A 21650-nucleotide genomic window follows, 5' to 3' on the forward strand; every position below is an offset into this window, starting at 1 on the left:
ACATTTTCTCACTGTGCGAATTAAATAAATGTAGTTGTTTAATTATATTATGTACAATCTAAAGGATCCCCCAGGTTGCTTGTTATCAAGGTTTGAAGCCTGGACCTTGAGATCCTCTGCTTAACCTTCATTAAGCTACAGTAACTGTTATCTTCAGTGTGGAGAACTACACACAAGTTATTAATCTCCTTCACTATATAGCACAACACCTTAATTACAGCCTCAGCAACATTAGCAAATATTCAGATTGACACATGTACACAGGTTAAGTGTGCAGTGTGTCGTGTTGTAACACATGAGGTTATAATTACAATTTTGTGTTATACTGTAAGAGAGGTTAATGTGTTGCGTGTACCATGCTTCCTTATAAGTCGGAGGCAGAAGTAAGTTCCTTGTGATGAGATGGAATCTGTTATTGTCAGAAGGAACATGCTGTGGTGAACCTTAGAATGTGGTTAAGAGGTTGTCCCTCGGCATTTCCTTCTATTTAGAATTTGTGTTGAGGGGATTTAAGGGATGGAGGTTTATATATAGGGCCAGATCCTCAGGTGATGTAAATTGGTGTAGCTACATTGACTTCAGGGGAGCTCTGTTGAGGATCTAGCCCATAGTTTCTAAAGTGTATTGGGATCTGTCAGAATAAATGGTACTATAGAAGTATATTGTTACCATGAGCTCTATGAAAATTAGAAATCAGATTCCTACCATAACACAGCTAGAAAGGAAATGGTTTTCCTGTGCTGCAAAAGTTGTTGAGATTTCAAAAAATGTCCTTGTCCCGCAATCAGGATGAAAAAGCAAAATCTCAAAAAATTTTACAAACTGAAAATCTGGGTTGTCTTTTTTTTATAAAAAGTTGGAATCTAAACATTTCATCTCAGTAATTTTGAAACATTTCCTTTAGCTTTCAATCATTTTTATTTATTTTTAATTTTTACTATAATCAGCTTATATTTCAAAATGAAAAGTCATTTCAGACTGGAAAACCAGAATTTCTTATTTTGAATATGTTGAAATGAAAAGTTTTGACAACTTCAAAACCTTTTTTCAAAATGTTTTCTGGTCAAATTTGTCAGAACTGACCCTTTCCTGGGAAAAGTTTGGATTTTTAATCGGCATTTTCAGAGAAAAAAAGTTTTGGTGAAAAATTCCTGACCACCTCTACTCTCTAAGCCAGATGTATCCATTTTTCTAATGTTTTCAGACAAATATTGATTGCCTTTGAGTGAAAGGAATAGCCCCTTTCTTTTTACAGCTCATTCACTCTCTCTTCACCCATCCTTCTTCTTTCAGAGCTTCATCCTCCCCTTAGTCTTAAAGACCTATAATCAAAGTCCTTTGCTTTGAATTCATGCCACTGATAGTTTAAAATTTAACAGTCCTGTGCCCAACCTCTGCAGAATCAATACTGAAAAGTTTCTAATGACTTTATCTCATTTGCGTAAACTGGTCCTGTTTCTGCTGATGAGGCAAAGCAGAAGGGAGATTTTTCATGCTTTTTCAATTGTGGAAGAATCTTGGGATTTCAATTTGGGGGCAAGTCAGTTTGATTCAATTATATTGTTTCAATGAAAGGTGTTTGACCTAAACAAGCAGCGAAGTATCGCAGCAGCTTTACTGTGTATTGTTTCTTTGCCTCCTCTGGCATTTTTCTGTTCAACAAAAGAAAATCTGAATTTACCACTTGCCAGCTATGTCACTGGGCTTTTCAGGGCCAGATTTTCAGCTGATGTATATAGGGATAGTTCCACTGACTTCAGTGGAGCTACATGGATTTACACAAGCTGAGGATCTGGCCCATTGTGTCAGGAGATGTCTATCTCCATGACTCTCGTCTTGCTGTGAATTATACCAAATAGAATTGTAGGATAAATCTTACCAGAAGGTGGAGTACCAATAAAGGGTTCAGATGCCTTTGTAAACTAGAGAAGACTGAAATGAGCATTCTCATTTGCAAATGTGATAGGTTGCAGGAGAGAAGCTCACCTTGCTCAAAGTAAGTGTGCAAATCAGAGCAATCGGTTTGCTCCGAGAAGGCTGGGAGACAGCTTAATCTCTCCAGGCTCTATCCAAATAAGTTGACTTGACTGCATGCTTTTGTGCTTAAGTGGAGTGTGGCTAGACTTAGAGATAGCTAGGACAGCTTGATCTCCTGTCAGTGCTGCAGGGTGAACACAGAGGTGTTATCCTATGCTGCAGAGTGAATAGTCTTCTGATAACAAGCTGATGAGAGACAGAAGTGCTGCTGACATAGGCAAACTTTACAAATCCCCCTACTCTGATTTCTAGGATGTCAGGGAAAGCATTGCATTATTCTACATTGAGTCATATGGAAGAAGGAATCTGACAGGCTAATAGAAAAGGAGTACTTGTGGCACCTTAGAGACTAACCAATTTATTTGAGCATGAGCTTTCGTGAGCCACAGCTCACTTCATCAGATGTTTACCGTGGAAACTGCAGCAGACTTTATATACACACAGAAATCATGAAACAATACCTCCTCCCACCCCACTGTCCTGCTGGTAATAGCTTATCTAAAGTGATCAACAGGTGGGCCATTTCCAGCACAAATCCAGGTTTTCTCACCCTCCACCCCCCCACACAAATTCACTCTCCTGCTGGTGCTAGCCCATCCAAAGTGACAACTCTTTACATAATCAAGTCGGGCTATTTCCTGCATAGATCAAGGTTTTCTCACATCCCCCCCACCCCCATACACACACAAACTCACTCTCCTGCTGGTAATAGCTCATCTAAACTGACCACTCTCCAGGTTTAAATCCAAGTTAAACCAGAACATCTGGGGGGGGGGGGGTAGGAAAAAACAAGAGGAAACAGGCTACCTTGCATAATGACTTAGCCACTCCCAGTCTCTATTTAAGCCTAAATTAATAGTATCCAATTTGCAAATGAATTCCAATTCAGCAGTTTCTCGCTGGAGTCTGGATTTGAAGTTTTTTTGTTTTAAGATAGCGACCTTCATGTCTGTGATTGCGTGACCAGAGAGATTGAAGTGTTCTCCGACTGGTTTATGAATGTTATAATTCTTGACATCTGATTTGTGTCCATTTATTCTTTTACGTAGAGACTGTCCAGTTTGACCAATGTACATGGCAGAGGGGCATTGCTGGCACATGATGGCATATATCACATTGGTGGATGTGCAGGTGAACGAGCCTCTGATAGTGTGGCTGATGTTATTAGGCCCTGTGATGGTGTCCCCTGAATAGATATGTGGGCACAATTGGCAACGGGCTTTGTTGCAAGGATAAGTTCCTGGGTTAGTGGTTCTTTTGTGTGGTATGTGGTTGTTGGTGAGTATTTGCTTCAGGTTGCGGGGCTGTCTGTAGGCAAGGACTGGCCTGTCTCCCAAGACTTGTGAGAGTGTTGGGTCATCCTTTAGGATAGGTTGTAGATCCTTAATAATGCGTTGGAGGGGTTTTAGTTGGGGGCTGAAGGTGACCGCTAGTGGCGTTCTGTTATTTTCTTTGTTAGGCCTGTCCTGTAGTAGGTAACTTCTGGGAACTCTTCTGGCTCTATCAATCTGTTTCTTTACTTCTGCAGGTGGGTATTGTAGTTGTAAGAAAGCTTGACAGAGATCTTGTAGGTGTTTGTCTCTGTCTGAGGGGTTGGAGCAAATGCGGTTGTATCGCAGAGCTTGGCTGTAGACGATGGATCGTGTGGTGTGGTCAGGGTGAAAGCTGGAGGCATGCAGGTAGGAATAGCGGTCAGTAGGTTTCCGGTATAGGGTGGTGTTTATGTGGCCATTGTTTATTAGCACTGTAGTGTCCAGGAAGTGGATCTCTTGTGTGGACTGGACCAGGCTGAGGTTGGTGGTGGGATGGAAATTGTTGAAATCATGGTGGAATTCCTCAAGGGCTTCTTTTCCATGGGTCCAGATGATGAAGATGTCATCAATATAGCGCAAGTAGAGTAGGGGCTTTAGGGGACGAGAGCTGAGGAAGCGTTGTTCTAAATCAGCCATAAAAATGTTGGCATACTGTGGGGCCATGCGGGTACCCATAGCAGTGCCGCTGATCTGAAGGTATACATTGTCCCCAAATGTGAAATAGTTATGGGTAAGGACAAAGTCACAAAGTTCAGCCACCAGGTTAGCCGTGACATTATCGGGGATAGTGTTCTTGACGGCCTGTAGTCCATCTTTGTGTGGAATGTTGGTGTAGAGGGCTTCTACATCCATAGTAGCCAGGATGGTGTTATCAGGAAGATCACCGATGGATTGAAGTTTCCTCAGGAAGTCAGTGGTGTCTCGAAGGTAGCTGGGAGTGCTGGTAGCGTAGGGCCTGAGGAGGGAGTCTACATAGCCAGACAATCCTGCTGTCAGGGTGCCAATGCCTGGCTAATGAAAGTCAGGACTGAGTTTAGTATAGAGTATAGCAGCATGAGCCAGGTCTCGCTGCTAAGATGTAATCACATAACATCATCTAAAATCAAGGAAACATCTCAAGAAATGCAGTTGTACTAGATTGCTTCAGGTCTTGGGTGATTCAGGGCACTCGCCCTGCAGCTTCCAGTCTCAGAACACACCCAATGCCAATATGTTTTGGAGCTTCACAGGACTATTATTTATTAGATCCAAAAAAACAACATTAAAAGAACATTAAGATTGCAAAGTCCAGTGCTCAAGAGTTAGGAAATGCCAGTGTTAAAGCTGCCCATTGCCTCTTTAAACTGAGATTTTTCAAAGACTTATAACTTGGCCAAATTTGGGTGTATTTTCAGTGGAGCAGCAAAAGGCATATCCTTGCCATAAAGGTCACCCCTTTGCTACGTTGCAAGCCTTGCTCCACAGTACGGAGGCTCTAGAGCAGACTGTATGCAGAACTAGAGCAGTGGTTCTCCATGTATGTATCATTGTGTCCCACAATGTGTTGTGTGGGCTGCAGGTTGAGAACTACAGTGCCCTCCCTCCACTAAAACGCCTCACAGACCCCTATGATCAGTGCCCCCGTCCCAGAGACTGCTTTACAGAGCGGGGCAGGAGCAAAGCCCAGTGCACGGGGCCAGGCAGCCGGGACCCCGAACCTCGCCCCGTGTGTGCTGGGACCGGATTTTTTTTAGCACACAGCTGGGCTGCAGCTGTGTGCTAATTGGGCTGCGGTTTGAGAACCACTGCACTAGAGCTTCGCAAAAGAACAACTGCAAGAATTTTTTAACTCTGGGCAAAACAATGTATTTCCACCCTAGCCTCATTCTCAGAAATGGCTGAACCATTTTTCAGAACTTCATAAACAAATGTAGCTTAAGTTAGTCATCTTGCATAGAGAATTTCAGCCCAAACAGAGTTTGGGAAAGTAATAAGCAACAACAAAAAATAGGGTCTTATAGTGGGGAAGTGTCAGACAACCTTAACATATGCTGCACTCTAGTCCCATCTAGAATAGAAGACCTTAGATGGACAAGGCATTTTGCAGACATATAAAAAGATATAGTCCCTACCCCAAAGAGTTCACAGTCTAAAGTTTTGATCCTGAGGTGTGCGGTACACCGACACCTCCCTTTGAGCTAAAAGGCAGAGATACAAAGAGGAGTCACACTGTGGAGAACCTTGAGCATGAACATGAGGAGTTTATACTTAATGCAGAATGACTCTGGGAAGCCAGCAAAGGCATTCAAACAGTGGAGTAACATGAACAAAGTAGTGGGCAAGGAAGGTGATTTTAGCTGCAGTATGTTGCAGGGATTGCAGATGGGAGAGTGAGAGGTAGGGAGGCCAGAGCTGAGGGTACTGAGATGGGTCCCGGCTGGGTGGTTGAAGAAGGCAGTGCCTTGGGGAAGAAACCTTAGAGCTACAGCCCTATATCAGGGCTGAAAAAAAAACTGGACTGTATACCCTGGAAGGGGGGACAGCCTGTGCGGCTCGACCGGAGGGCTGAGCTGCCAAAGACAAGCCGAGAGAACTAGCAGCCTGGGGGTGCTCGCGAGAGGCAGGTGCCACCCTGATGTAATAACAAAAAAGAAAAGCAAGTTCACACCTAACCGAGAGAAAGCCCCCCTCCCCCCTCGAAACGAAGTGTTTGCAGGCACTATCAGAGAAAAGGGGGCATGCATGAGAGGCGTGTGCTGACCTTGTTACACTTGTACATGTCATTTTGTTCTGTATTGGAGCCGGCTCACACTGTATTTTACATGTCATTTTGCTATCGTAATGCTGGTTTTCTATGCTCTCTTTTGTGGAATTTGGCTATCTCTTGCTGGGTTTGGTGTGTATTATACTGTACCCCCTTGCACTGACAGTGTACATGTCACAGGAATGACTATGCTGATGGGGGGGGAACAGGAGTCCAGATATGCAGTTCTTATGCACTTTGTATACAGTGCTCACTACAGTCGGGTATTTGAGTAAGTACTATGCAGTCATGACTGTCCAAGTTTCTTTTCACATCTCATAGCCTGAGCTTCGTTCCTGTGGTTACCATTGATGCATGTGCATACCAGAATGGCTCTCAGAAGAGCCCAATAGCTCATCAGAAGCTCTGGACCCTACGTTGGTGGCCTACAGGATGAAATATTTTGAGAACCAAGCAGTGGGGATGGTCCATGAGGGGAATGAACTGTCTCACTGCTAGGAAGAGGGGAACCCACAAGCGATTGCTTGTCTAGTATATTCTCAGTTTCATTTCCTTCTTCTGTTTTCTCTCTCCTTCTCTGTGGAAGAAAAGGAAGATGGGTCACATCCCATGCCTCTTTATATACCAACTCCAGGGCTTAGAAAACTTAGCACTTAACCTCCTGCAAATATTCTCCAACTTTGCTATTCCACAGGGACAACATCAAAAAATACTTTAAAAGGAGACAGTTTGTCAGCTATTTTTAGGTCTTCATTGAGCAAAGCGTTCTCCAACATCTGCTCATCAGTCAGCTATCCCCAGCCTGAGCAAACCTGATGGAATGAGTGGCAGAAAGGTGACATTGTTTTATGCAACAAAAGTAAATTTACTGGAAAAACTCTGCAGCCTTCTAGCTGGTGCTTGCTGTGTATTATATATAATCAGTGGTCTCTTTCAATTGGTTGCTCACGTTGGAAGCTAACCATCCAAATGTAGAAACCAAATACAAGAGAAGGCTCGGGAACTTTGTTTGAATGCTGCATTTATTTATTTATTTACATTCCCCAGGCTTTGATTGACATCTCTATGGAGATTTGCTGCTTTACTCTGAGTAGCATGTGGCTTAGGCAAGCGGTGACATAGCACGTGGAGTGTGGAAAATATTCAAGGCAGTGGTCACAGTGAATAGCCAATTAGCAATGGCTGAAACCCATTTGCGTGATTCACCCACTGAATGGTTTTATAAAAGAGGAATAATAATCCTTTCCTACTTCACAGGTGGTTTGCAAGAATCAGTTCATATTGCAGAGTGCTTTGAGATCCTCACGTGGGAGTGAAAATATTATAGCAAAAATTCCCATGATTTCTACCTGGCTTGTGTCATTTATTTGCTGTAAAGCTGCCATAGCTTAAAAATTGTTCGGCTGTGAATCAGGCTGCTCCACTTCTTCAGGTCATTTCATCCTTAGAATGAGAGGGGAAACCCAAGGAGATGAGTAATTGAGTTCCAAAGCAGGTCCCTGGAAGAGCTGAGACTCAGATTCATCAATTGTGTAATGTATTTCATGATCAAACCCTAGGCTAAGGGAGGAAGAGAGGATTGTCTCCAAAGGCAGCTATGGTCTGGTCTGATACGATGTTAGCTAAACTGGACATTTAGGAAGTTGGCCGTTAGCCAGGATGTCTCAAGTCATATTTATAATTCCATCATTTTTTTAAAGTCGTCATTCCAGGAAACCACTTGGTGAACCTGACGTGCAGTTTATTATCCCTTTCTAATATTTATCATTGTTCAACATCAGCTGTGTGTCACCAGCTAGTGGTTCATCTGCATGACTCAGTTCCCAAATTCAGCTGTTCAGCTGAACCTTCCAGCACCTTTCTTTACTTTGCGGGATGAGGAAACAAGTATAAGGTTTCAACTTACAGGGCCTCAGTTATTATTGTTGTTTAAAATTAGGAAGCCTCAAGTGAGAGTGTGGCCCCACTGTGCCCAGCAACGTCTACAATTTAAATAGACAACACAAGCAAACAGTGTGAAGGAAAACAGATGCCGAGAGGCGAAGGGATTTGCCCAAGGTCACGCAGCAGGACAGTAGCAGAGATAGCAATAGAACCCAGGTCTCCTTCCTCCCCAGGCAGTGCCCGCTGTGCTAGACTGTGCTCCTTCAACCGGTAAAGCTTAGATCTGAATACTCAGATAAATTGGTGGACTGGGAAGAAAAAAATTATCTGCAAGTAGGAAGGCAAATAAAGGGTTGTGTGTTCTAACCCTTTCCCATACTTACCTATCTTGTCTAGGACAGGGACTGTCTATTAATCTATGTTTGTACAGTGCCTAGCACAATGGGGCCTGTTCTCAGTTGGTCTCTAGGCACTACTGTAATACAAACAACAATTAATAGTAATAATAAGAGGCCGAGGGACAGGAAAAAAGGATGATCTGGTAGCTGCGGCACTAGACTGGGATTTAGGAGAACTGGGTTCAGTTTGCAGCTGTTCCACAGACTCACTTTGTGGCCTTGAGGAAGTCACTTAAACTCTCTCCACTCAGTGTCCCATCTGGGGGCAATACTTCTTCCTCTTTCTCCCATTCTTCATCTGTCTAGTTTATTTACAGTATAATTTCTCCAGGCCAGGGACTGTCTTTTACTCTGTTTGTACAATACCTAGCACAACAGGACCCCAGTCTCAGTTAGGAGTTTAGGCATTCCTAGAATACACATAATAAATAATACATTAAATAATAAAACATTATTTAATAATAAAACAATAGCCAAGAAAATGGGAGAAACGTCCCTGGCACAACCTCACTGACTTTAATGCACTAGCGTAACTGAGGAGAATCTGGGAGAATAAAAAGGAGAGGGAAAGAGAAAAGAAAATGATGCTATTTTCTTCCTCCAAGATGACATTTAACTATGGCTTTTATCTTCCATCACTGCTGTTCCCTCATCAGGCAGCCAATAAACTGAAACCACCATCAAACCTTTATTTTTTTGTTTTGTTTTAACATTCAGAGTTCCCACACACTGACATTTTCAGAACCGCAAAACCTCCTGCCTTTGTTTCTCATACACAGGCAAATAAATAATGGTGGGATAAACCACACAGCATTCCAAGTCAGGGATGTCCCATGAGATTTGTAGAGGCCTTTGGCTAGCAGTAGGTCTCAGATACCTTGTGCTCAGTGCAGTAGCAATGGGAAGGATGGTTGCATCATGTGCTCATTCACTCTCTGTTATGAGACCAAGACCATAGAATCAGACATTAATGGAATATTCTGCAGCTTGAATGGCTGCTTCCGAGTGCCGATTACTGTGGCTGTGGAGGGGAATGAGGGTGGCCAGCCTATTGAAAGACAGACCGAGGCAGCTGTCGCAGTAGGATGGTGCGCCCTTGATCAAAGTGTGAGAATGTGGCACCTTTTCTGGGGACAATGGTTGCAGCAAGAACTAAAACTAATGGATTTGTTTGCATGGTGGTAATTTTTAAAGGGACAGACAGGGACAGAAATGAGTAACCAAATCCCTTTACGGTATGAAGGACCAAACGTGAGGCTTGCTCCTCTCTGCAGCATTGGTAGACCTAGGAAGGTGCCGAGCACTGGTGGCTAAGCTCCTTTCAGGAGTACTCCCTTTCCACAGAAGGTGCAGGCAGAGTGCTCAGGGAAGGCGGGGTAGATCTCTGTATTGCCCTCCCTATACCTGCTTTTGAGTGGATCAGCATGTACTCCACAGCAGCTTTTGACCAAGGCTAGCAAGCCTATCAGGATGGCAGGGCCCTGCCCATGTTCCAAAGAAGCAGCCTTGCCATAACCCCTAGGGGCCACAGAGCTTCAAGGGGCCATAGTCTGGCTTGTGCTTGGCTCTTCCATGGGTGCAGGGGACAGTAACTTTTTTTGTCCATTGCTGTTTCCAAGGCCCATCTGGCATTGTGAGTGTTTGGGTTATTTTACAAATTCCTCCTCTTTCTCCTTGCAGGGTTACTTAAAGCAGTGCCGGAAGAGGAGAGACATGTTCAGCGATGAACAGTTAAAGGTCATATTCGGCAACATCGAAGATATCTACAGGTTTCAGATGGGTTTTGTCCGGGACTTGGAGAAACAATATAACAATGAGGACCCCCACCTCAGTGAAATTGGACCTTGTTTCCTGGAACATGTAAGTTTTTGGAGGGAGTGAGAAGGCAGAAGCCATTTTACATAACTGGATCATCACTGTTCTGGATGGCAGGTTCCTCAGATTACAGATCAGAGGCTACCTTGACTATTGGTTTCTTGTTGCTAGATTTAGAAATGGGCAAACTTCACAAGTGATGCATAAGGTTATAGGACATAGGAAACACAGGAACAACAAGAGGGATAACAGTCAGTGAATCTGCTCAACGTCTTACATGTCTCGACCCAATTGCAAGGGGTACGAGGTATGAACAGGAAGATCTGGGAGTATTAGTACAAAGTAGCTAAATTATTATTTACTAGGCATCATTGAGACGTGGATAAATCTCATGACTGGAATATTGGTATAGAGGGGATAACTTGTTCAGGAAGGACAGGCAGGGAAAAAAGGGAGGAGGCGTATATATTCTTGATGTGTAATACACTTGTTCTGAGGTCTAGAAGGAGGTGACAGGCAGACCAGTTGAAAGTCTCAGGGTGAAGATAAAAGGGGAAAAAAGCAGGGACAGCATCCTGGAAGGGGACGTAAGGAAGAAGAAGTAGATGAGCCATTTCTGGAGCAAATAACAGAAAAGCCAAACCACAAAAACTGGTAGTAATGGGGGGCTTTAACGACCCAGTCTGTTTGAAAAGTAATATGGCAAAACACAATTTTTTCAGTAAGTTCTTGTAATATATTGGGGACAATTTTTTGTTTCAGAAAGTGGAAATAAGCAAAGGCACAGCCATTTCAGACTTCAGGGAGGAATTGGTAGTGAATCTGAAGGTTGAAGGAAGTTTGGGTGAGAGTGATCATGAAATGATAGATTTAATGAGTCCAAGGAAAGGAAGGAGTGAAAGCAGCAGAATAAGGAAAATGAACTTCAAAAAAGCAGATTTTAACAAACTCCTATGGGAAGAAAATCTAAGGGACAAAGGTGTTGAGGAGAAATGGCAAAAATACGGTATTAATGGCACAATAGCAAACTATCCCAATGCATAGGAAAGACAGAAAGAACTGTAAGAGGCCAATATGGCTCCATCATGAGCTCTTTAATGACCTGAAAATAAAAAAGGAATCCTTCAAAAACTGGAAACATGGGAAAATTGCTAAGGATGAATACAAAAGAATAGTACAAGTGTGTAGGATCTGTTTCTGACTGTCACATCACTTATTTCCCCATCTATAAAATGGCTACTTACCTGACAAATGTGTTGCAAAGCTTGATTAGTTAATTTTGGTAAAGTGATTTGAGATCCACAGTTCCAAACGTATTACATAACTGCAAAGTATCATCAGTATCCCTCATATCAAAATGTTATCTAATCTAAATCAACCAATAGTGTTCCACAGAAGTGAAATAGGGCTCTATAGAAATTATTTCTATAACCTATAGAATTTAATAAACAGTGAGATCTTTTCCTTTGTCTTTTAAAATCACCCTGTGGTATAAGGGATAGAAACCTTTATTCAATATTACAGGATAGTTTAAAAATGTTGCAAAAAGTTTATCATCATCTATCTAATTCTAAAGGCCTTTTCCAGAAGAGGAGATTATTATTATTATTTATTTATTAATAATAATGTGGCTACCCTCCAAGATAAATTTTATGTCTGACACCTTTTAAATGATTATTTTTTTAATCAAGAGTTTTGGCAGGGACAGAAACCTTCATGCTCCAGGGCATAAGCTGACCTCTGACTAATATAGGTTAGGAAGACTCTCCCTGTGGGCATGTTATTCTGGAATGGCCTTCTGCAGGGTTTCTTGCACTCTTCTGTGAAGCCACGGGTACTGGCCACAGTTGGAAATGGACTATACATCTGATCCTGTCTGGCATTTCCTACATACCTATGTTCGTCAGGTACAGGGGAGACCAAGATTTAACTGTATGGAAGCAATTTACAAATACGTGGCTCACCATATGGAAAGTTTTTTCAAAAAATGGTTCTAAAAATAAATGTCCATCTGTTCTCAGACCTGTATTAAAGTCAAGAACCCGAGTTGTTTGATTGGTGGGTTTAAAACAAAACTCTCAACCCAAGAAACCTGGCATTTCTAATTGCATGCCAACTGAGCGGAACGGTTTGTTGCAATGTAAGCTGTCAATGGATTGATTCACAAGAAAGGAAAACACATGTTTGGAGTCTTGGCTGTAGAAACACAGCACATGTGCAAGGAATGCAACCCCATCTGACTTTATAATCCCCCTCCCCCCTTTGTGACTGTGTTTCTCTGCCGGATGGAAGGCTGCTGGCCCACCAGGCCTCATGCTGCCTAATAGTGACAGCAAGGTAGCAGATAGCTTACTCATGCTAAAACACAGTAGCTGGCAATATAGCGCTGGAGGCTTTAGCCCACCCCATCTCGCCTGTTACATAAGCTGTATATTGCGGGAGCTGATAAATTGGCCAGTGTTGTAAATATGTCAAGAAAATTGCAGTTCTGCTTTTTTAGGCTTTCCTTTAGGGAGAACGAAGTGCTATATCGGAGCTTATGTAAGATCCAGGATGTGAATCCTTTTATGTGTAACATCATTACTTAGAGTTGTACCTGGGCTGAGCTACGTTTCACCTCAGCAACACTTCAGTTTCATTAGAGAATCTCATTGTAGACATTAATGACATTTCAGTGGGACACCATTAAAACCACTCACAGCTTCTCCTAATTGCCACTGGCCTTTGCAGCCAAGAGCACCTTTCTTTTTTGATGGACAGTATTGTAATAAAAACATCCCTCTTTATATCTCTAACAGTGGTGCTGAGATACTACAGTGATGAGCATGCTAGAAATCTGCAGAGGGGCAAACAGACTGGAAAACTCATAGTATGAAGTCATGGGAAAGTTTCACTACGGGCTATATCCTCATGGTGGGGGACTAATCCCCTCCTGCAGACAGGTGGGAGAGCTTGTTGGTGGAGAACTGTGAGGCTCTTCTTGAAGGGTTTCCCCCAGGTTATTCTGATGGAGGGAAGCAAGGTGTTTGACTCCCCAGAACTCCCACATTCCTTGAGCCCCTGGAAGCACAGGGTCATCTGTCTGGAGTCTCTGTGCCTTCACAAAGGTTCTGGAGCCATGTTTCCTGATTCCCAGGTTCTTGTTCTATCCAGGAAGCCTGTTGTGTTTAAGGAAGTAAAATTGGAGCAAAACAGGTAGTACAAAAGGCAGAGTGTGCAAACTGATCACATGCAAGGGTCGGAATGACATTTTCCCATCATGTACAGCATGAAGGGAATGCGATTTTTGGTCCCACCCGATTATGTAATAAGCATTGCACTACTGGCCAAGTGTGTTTAAGGAGTAAGCGTCTCCTTCCTCTGCATCATTAGGTAGCAACCACAGCTTGCATGCAGCATAGCAAAAGCTGGTCTTGTGGCTGAGATGTAGGACTGTGACTCACAAACCCGGATTCAGTTCCTGTCCCTGTGTGATATTGGGTGTTCGCTTAATCTCTCTGTGCCTTAGATTCCAGTGTGCTTGTACGTATCCTTTTCTTCTACCTCTTGTCTGTATAGCCTGTAAGCTCCTAAGGGCAGGACTGCTTCCCTTACTATGTGTTTATACCATGTCCAGCACAATGGGACCAGGACAGTGTCTAGGCTGGCCTCTAGGCAAGGTAATACAAATAAATACTAATACTAACAGACTTGATGGACTGGTGCAAAGAAGGAAGAGGTGGTCTTGTGATCCAGGTGTGGTACCAGCGGCACTGGACCAGTTTTTATAGTGGGGGCGCTGAAAGCCATTGAACCAAACTGCAAACCCTGTATATAATGGAAACCGCTTCAAGCCAGGGGGAGCGGAAGCACCTCTAGTTCCAGCACCTATGTCTGATACTGTCTTGGTGTGTAACTGTGGGCAAGTCCCTCCACTCCTTCGTGCCCGAGTTTCCCCATTGGTAAAGCTGGGATATTCAAACCTATCCCACGTGGTTTGTGGGATAGGTTTGAATATCCCAGAGATTTGTGAAACGCTTTGGGGAGCGTCTGCTGGAAGGCACTCTGCGCCTGCCATTATTACTGTGCCGTGTGTGCTGCCAAAGACCAGAGCTGTGACTCAGCGTCACCTTGACCATTTTAAAGGAAGAAAACCCCATCTCTTGATTTGAAACAGAAAGCTCCCACATGGCTCTCTTCAGGGATCATCTTACTACACTACTGTAGCTCATATGTACCTGCAACAATGTGTCAGTGTAAAGGATTCCCTGCAGAGACACAGTGCTAATTGAGTGCCACACAGAGAACGGGACAAGGCCTGCGTGGTAGTAATCCAGCATCAGACCTTGCTGCTGCTGGGGTGTTTTTCTTTTATTTGTTGTAATTTATTCTTGTTAGTGTGACAAGCACTTTATTGTTCCCAGCACTTGTCTGATGCACTCATCTCTCTTCCCTGTTTCTTTCTTTGTTCATTCCCCCCACTCTCACCTCTCGCAGCAAGACGGGTTCTGGATCTATTCGGAGTACTGTAACAATCACTTGGACGCATGTATGGAGCTGTCCAAGCTGATGAAAGATGGCAGGTACCAGCATTTCTTCGAAGCATGTCGCTTGTTGCAGCAGATGATTGACATTGCCATAGACGGTTTCCTTCTGACACCAGTGCAGAAGATCTGCAAATACCCCTTGCAACTGGCAGAGCTATTGAAGTATACTGCACAGGATCACAGGTAATGAGATGCCTTTTTTTTAACTGTACTTGTGTTTTTGATGGCTTTCACTAAACTGAGGACTTTTGATAGTCTATTTCTTTGCATGGCATCTACACACACTAAATAGCAAAGCGTTTTCTCTCTTACTTCTTCTTGCATCCAGCTGTTTCGCTTCATGAAAACTTGTTAAAATTAAGGCAGGGCAGAGGTTCAGCAAACTAGATAGAAAGCCTGCCTGGAGCACTTATTCCCAGTGGAACCAAATTGAACCCTATTGTAGTCAGAGACCTGAAGTACTGATAGGTAGCTGTACTTTTGGATGCTACCTGCTACTCTAGATGAATTATTGATTCATGTACTCGGTTAAGATACATTAGCCAAAAAAGTTTGTTTCCCTCTCCTAACCGTGAACTCATCACAGCTGGGAATGGGAACACCTCTCATGTTTGGATAGAAATGGGCCAGACCAGTAACTTGGATCTGAACTCCCGAAAGTTGGGGGGAAATCAGATCCTGATCTGATTGTCGCAGGTTGTGTCCGTCACTGGTTTTGGAATCTGGGTTTGGATGTGAGAAGCACGCAAAAGTTTGTATGTTTCTCTGAACTAGAGCTGGCCAGGAATTTTCCATCAGAATGATTTTCTGATGAAAAATGCCATTTTCTCAAAATTGAATTTTTCTCTGGGAAAATTGAAATAATGGCTGCCCGCCTGGACGACACTTGTCAGTTTCACTTTCTGCTTGTGCTACGGCTGAGCACCCGGACTCTCTGCTTCCCTGGCTCCCAGCCTCCCCACCTTTGCCCCAGCTCCAGATGCCAGGGAGGCAGAGAGCCTAGGGCATTCAGACACAAACAACAGCCAGATATTTCAGAAACTTCTAAAATGGTTTGATTTGTGATTTGGTTTTGGAAATGGACAAAGGGGTGACAAGAGCAGAGGTTTATGTTTATTTGATCTGCCCTGATTCACCAACGTCGAATAGATATGAGCTTGAACCAAACCCAGATACAAACATCTTTGTAAAGGTGGACGTTTGAAACCTAATCCCAGACCTGAATCCAAGTTTTCTCCCTTCCTTTATCATGGGGCCAAATCAAAACCCTGAATCTGAACCCGCTGAGCTCTGAGACATTTGAAACCCAGCCCAGGGTCCAAATCTTGTGTCTTATTCTCCTTTCCAGTCCCAAACCATTGTAATGTCACAATGGCATTTGCTGTTTTGTGATGTAAATACAGGCTTCTGACTTAACGTAAGGAGAGGCAGCCACAGGGAAAAAAGGAATCTGTGATTCCTCTTACATAATTAGTACTAATACCAAAGGGGAGATGTACAGTGTGATTACACTGAGGGTAAATTACATTTTTGGGTTCAACATAATTTAAAGCATTCCTTTTTCAATGAGGACTCTTAAAATTACTGTGTGATTATATAATCATGGATGTTGTGACGTTCTGAGGGAATCAATGCATTCCTGTGGTTAAGCTACAATTGTCCAAGACCAAGGCCTTGTCTACAATGGGAATTTACAGCACTGCAACTTTCTGGCTCAGGGGTGTGAAAAAACATGGCAATAGTTATGTCAGTGGGAGAGCGTCTCCTGCCGACGAAGCGCAGTCCACACCTGCCCTTCTGTCGGTGAAACTTATGTTGGTCAGGAGTATGTGTTTTCACACCCTGACGGACAAAAATTTTACTGACAAAAATGCTAGTGTAGACACAGCCTTAATTTCTAAAATATTTAATATCTCTAAAATTTCTAAAATACCTAATACCTAAAATTCTTTGTGCCCACAGGTCATGGGAAAGCGGGATACCGGGAGGAAGCACAGGCAGGAATGTCTGTGAGGGGAGGGCTCCTGCCTCCTACTGAGAATGAGGGGCGATCAGCAGGTTATCTCAAGTGCTTATATACAAATACACAAAGCCTTGGAAACAAGCAGGGAGAACTGGAGGTCCTGGTGAAGTCAAGGAATTATGATGTGATTGGAATAACAGAGACTTGGTGGGATAACTCACATGACTGGAGTACTGTCATGGATGGTTATAAACTGTTCAGGAAGGACAGGCAGGGCAGAAAAGGTGGGGGAGTAGCACTGTATGTAACAGAGCAGTATGACTGCTCAGAGCTCCGGTAGGAAACTGCAGAAAAACCTGAGTGTCTCTGGATTAAGTTTAGAAGTGTGAGCAACAAGAGTGATGTAGTGGTGGGAGTCTGCTATAGACCACCGGACCAGGGGGATGAGGTGGATGAGGCTTTCTTCCGGCAGCTCACAGAAGCTGCTAGATCGCACGCCCTGGTTCTCATGGGTGACTTTAATTTTCCTGATATCTGCTGGGAGAGCAATACAGTGGTGCACAGACAATCCAGAAAGTTTTTGGAAAGCGTAGGGGACAATTTCCTGGTGCAAGTGCTAGAGGAGCCAACTAGGGGGGGAGCTTTTCTTGACCTGCTGCTCACAAACCAGGAAGAATTAGTGGGGGAAGCAAAAGTGGATGGGATTCTGGGAGGCAGTGACCATGAGTTTGTTGAGTTCAGGATCCTGACACAGGGAAGAAAGGTAAGCAGCAGGATACGGACCCTGGACTTCAGGAAAGCAGACTTTGACTCCCTCAGGGAACAGATGGGTAGGATCCCCTGGGGGACTAACATGAAGGGGAAAGGAGTCCAGGAGAGCTGGCTGTATTTCAAGGAATCCCTGTTGAGGTTACAGGGACAAACCATCCCGATGTGTCGGAAGAATAATAAATATGGCAGGCGACCAGCTTGGCTTAACGGTGAAATCCTAGCGGATCTTAAAACATAAAAAAGAAGTTTACAAGAAGGGGAAGGTTGGACATATGACCAGAGAAGAGTATAAAAATATTGCTTGGGCATGTAGGAATGAAATCAGGAGGGCCAAATCACACCTGGTGCTGCAGCTAGCGAGAGATGTCAAGAGTAACAAGAAGGGTTTCTTCAGATATGTCGGCAAGAAGAAGAAAGCCAAGGAAAGTGTGGGCCCCTTAATGAATGAGGGAGGCAACCTAGTGACAGAGGATGTGGAAAAAGCTAATGTACTCAATGCTTTTTTGCCTCTGTCTTCACGAACAAGGTCAGCTCTCAGACTGCTGCGCTGGGCATCACAACATGGGGAATAGATGGCCAGCCCTCTGTGGAGAAAGAGGTGGTTAGGGACTATTTAGAAAAGCTGGAGGTGCACAAGTCCATGGGGCCGGACGAGTTGCATCTGAGAGTGCTAAAGGAATTGGCGGCTGTGATTGCAGAGCCATTGGCCATTATCTTTGAAAACTCGTGGCGAACGGGGGAAGTCCCGGATGACTGGAAAAAGGCTAATGTAGTGCCAATCTTTACAAAAGGGAAGAAGGAGGATCCTGGGAACTACAGGCCAGTCAGCCTCACCTCAGTCCCTGGAAAAATCATGGAGCAGGTCCTCAAAGAATCAATCCTGAAGCACTTACATGAGAGGAAAGTGATCAGGAACAGTCAGCATGGATTCACCAAGGGAAGGTCATGCCTGACTAATCTAATCGCCTTCTATGATGAGATTACTGGTTCTGTGGATGAAGGGAAAGCAGTGGATGTATTGTTTCTTGACTTTAGCAAAGCTTTTGACACAGTCTCCCATAGTATTCTTGTCAGCAAGTTAAAGAAGTATGGGCTGGATGAATGCACTATAAGGTGGATAGAAAGTTGGCTAGATTGTCGGGCTCAATGGGTAGTGATCAATGGCTCCATATCTTAGTTGGCAACCGGTATCAAGTGGAGTGCCCGAAGGGTCGGTCCTGGGGCTGGTTTTGTTCAATATCTTCATAAATGATCTGGAGGATGGTGTGGATTGCACTCTCAGCAAATTTGCGGATGATACTAAACTGGGAGGAGTGGTAGATACGCTGGAGGGCAGGGATAGGATACAGAGGGACCTAGACAAATTGGAGGATTGGGCCAAAAGAAATCTGATGAGGTTCAATAAGGATAAGTGCAGGGTCCTGCACTTAGGACAGAAGAACCCAATGCACAGCTACAGACTAGGGACCGAATGGCTAGGCAGCAGTTCTGCGGAAAAGGACCTGGGGTGGCAGTGGACGAGAAGCTGGATATGAGTCAGCAGTGTGCCCTTGTTGCCAAGAAGGCCAATGGCATTTTGGGATGTATAAGTAGGGGCATAGCGAGTAGATCGAGGGACGTGATCGTCCCCCTCTATTCGACATTGGTGAGGCCTCATCTGAAGTACTGTGTCCAGTTTTGGGCCCCACACTACAAGAAGGATGTGGATAAATTGGAGAGAGTCCAGCGAAGGGCAACAAAAATGATTAGGGGTCTGGAACACATGACTTATGAGGAGAGGCTGAGGGAGCTGGGATTGTTTAGCCTGCAGAAGAGAAGAATGAGGGGGGATTTGATAGCTGCTTTCAACTACCTGAGAGGTGGTTCCAGAGAGGATGGTTCTAGACTATTCTCAGTGGTAGAAGAGGACAGGACAAGGAGTAATGGTCTCAAGTTGCAGTGGGGGAGGTTTAGGTTGGATATTAGGAAAAACTTTTTCACTAGGAGGGTGGTGAAACACTGGAATGCGTTACCTAGGGAGGTGGTAGAATCTCCTTCCTTAGAAGTTTTTAAGGTCAGGCTTGACAAAGCCCTGGCTGGGATGATTTAATTGGGGATTGGTCCTGCTTTGAGCAGGGGGTTGGACTAGATGACCTCCTGAGGTCCCTTCCAACCCTCATATTCTATGATTCTATTTTGTTAGATATCTTAAAGCTATTATCTATACCCCAATGTGTTTAATCCCAATTTGATTTTGGGAGCAAAACTGAAGGAACAAAATTATCTGGTGGATTGCTGTTCATCATGGGCCAGATTGTGAGTCTCTTCTTCTGAGTAGGACTTTACTACGCAAGAAGTAATGGGACTAAGAAAGGTATTACTCGGAGTGAGCAAGAGGTTAATAGTCTGGTCCCATGTAAGGAAGGATTTTTGTATCATTTGTCAGTGGATACTATTAGATTTTTTTCCTCTCTGGTTAGCTGAAATCATTCTCTTATTGTATCGCTGTAGATCTACTATATATAGGTCCAGGACAATGGGCCTGCATCCAAATTCCTGATCATTCCAGCCCAAGTTATCACATGACATTTTGGCAAGAGCCCACACTTGCATTCTCACTGAGCATTGAAAGGAAGTCATTGCATCCCAAATATAACTGATGAGCAATTTATCAGCCTTAATTTTATTTTGAATGCTATCCTAATATTAATCCACCCGCCAAATGCTTTCTTCTGCCATTTCTCTTCTAGGTTCTTTGTCAGCTCAACCGCAGACATGGGCTCAGAGCCCAGAAAGTTCAGTCAGTGATTCTTGCTTCATTAATGTACGAAAGGAAAAATGTACCTGCTGTTTCCTCTTCAAATGGAACATTAGAATTAGTGAATTAGCGTTACCAGTATAAAGCCCAGCTTCATTGGCACTAGCCCACTCCACGTGGAGGCAGGCTTGGGGATGTTTTAAAATCTTGGCTCTGTTCAATTGTTCATTGTCTATGGGCCAGTTCATCTGAATTTTTCACAAAGGCACATCTGTTCATCGTCCCAAGATTGAAACCAGTTTCATATTCATTAAATATCTGAAGGTCATAAGTGCAACATTGCCTCGTGAGCAACTGGCATTGTAGGGCCACTGTCCAGGGATTTCATCAGATTCCTTGATTCGGAGTTTCAGTGCAAATAAGATTTGGGGTAAGAAGTTGGTGTGGAATCAAAGGCAATCAGAGTTTTCCCTGGATGCTTGGCATTAGGAGTAGTTTTCATAGTTTTTATAGAAGTGTAACTTCTTTCCATTGCTATGCAGGTATTAACTAGGGCCTGACCCTTCAGGTGTGTCTATTGTGGGTACATCGGGTATGCTGTCCACTCCATTTAAGAAGTTAATTTCTACGCTATGGGATATCATGCTGTTGTGAGACAAGTCCCAAATGTCCCCTCCTGCAGATCAGAGCCAGAGTTAAGTGTATATTGGGTTAAGGGGGAGCTGTTCTAATCTTTGAACTGAAATTAGCCACCCTTACACTCACTCAGGCCACTTGCATGCGTACAACTACCTGAAGTGTAGACTTGATCCTATTTGCATAAGCCACACCCCTGAATTGTGCTGCCATTTTATCAGGGTATCCCTAGTACACACACACACGCCCTTAAGGGCATTGGCTCAACAGACTTTTCACTGTCCACCACACACACATTCCCCTCCCTGAAGGTGTCTTCTCCAGCCATCATCCTTAATTTATAGTCCAAGAGCCAATTCCTGGAGTTCTTTACTCACTATTTACTCAGTGATTGGAAAGTTTTGGAACAGTAAGAGTTCTTTTTCATTCAGTGAGGGTTTTGCCTAAGGACCAAGTAGAAACTGTGTAAGGATATCAAGACCTGAAATAATGTTAAAATAATAAATATATTTTATTATGAAAACTATAAAAATATGCTGTTTATTTTGTTTTAATATTTCCCCAATTATATCCCATTTGTGACACTTACTGAGTTTCTGGATCTAAAATCATGGTACAGGAAGGAAGCTCTGAAATACACAGAGAAGTGGATTGGCTGTTTTCAGTATCCAGTACTGAAGTATTCATAGCTCTAAACTTACATGTCCCCAAATGTTGGAAAATAGTCCTCAACAAAGATTTCAAGTGCAGGATATTACAAAAATAGCAGAGGAGTTGACTCAAAATGATATGCTATTTCTTTGACATAATGAGCAGTCGGATAATAC

The 21650-nt window shown here is 43.5% G+C and overlaps 1 protein-coding gene across 10 annotated transcripts in view; it reads left to right on the forward strand.

Annotated features, from left to right (window-relative positions):
- The window catches only part of ARHGEF9 (Cdc42 guanine nucleotide exchange factor 9), a 259935-nt gene that overhangs the window by 192744 nt on the left and 45541 nt on the right, over positions 1–21650 (forward strand). For all 10 annotated transcript variants that reach the window (XM_048863961.2, XM_048863962.2, XM_048863963.2 and 7 more), the window contains 2 exons: positions 10056–10235; positions 14667–14899. In XM_048863961.2, coding sequence (XP_048719918.2) covers positions 10056–10235; positions 14667–14899 — 413 coding nt within the window. The remainder of the gene's footprint in view (positions 1–10055; positions 10236–14666; positions 14900–21650) is intronic.

This window comes from Caretta caretta, chromosome 9 (assembly GCF_965140235.1).
Source record: "Caretta caretta isolate rCarCar2 chromosome 9, rCarCar1.hap1, whole genome shotgun sequence".
Classification (NCBI taxonomy): domain Eukaryota; kingdom Metazoa; phylum Chordata; order Testudines; family Cheloniidae; genus Caretta; species Caretta caretta.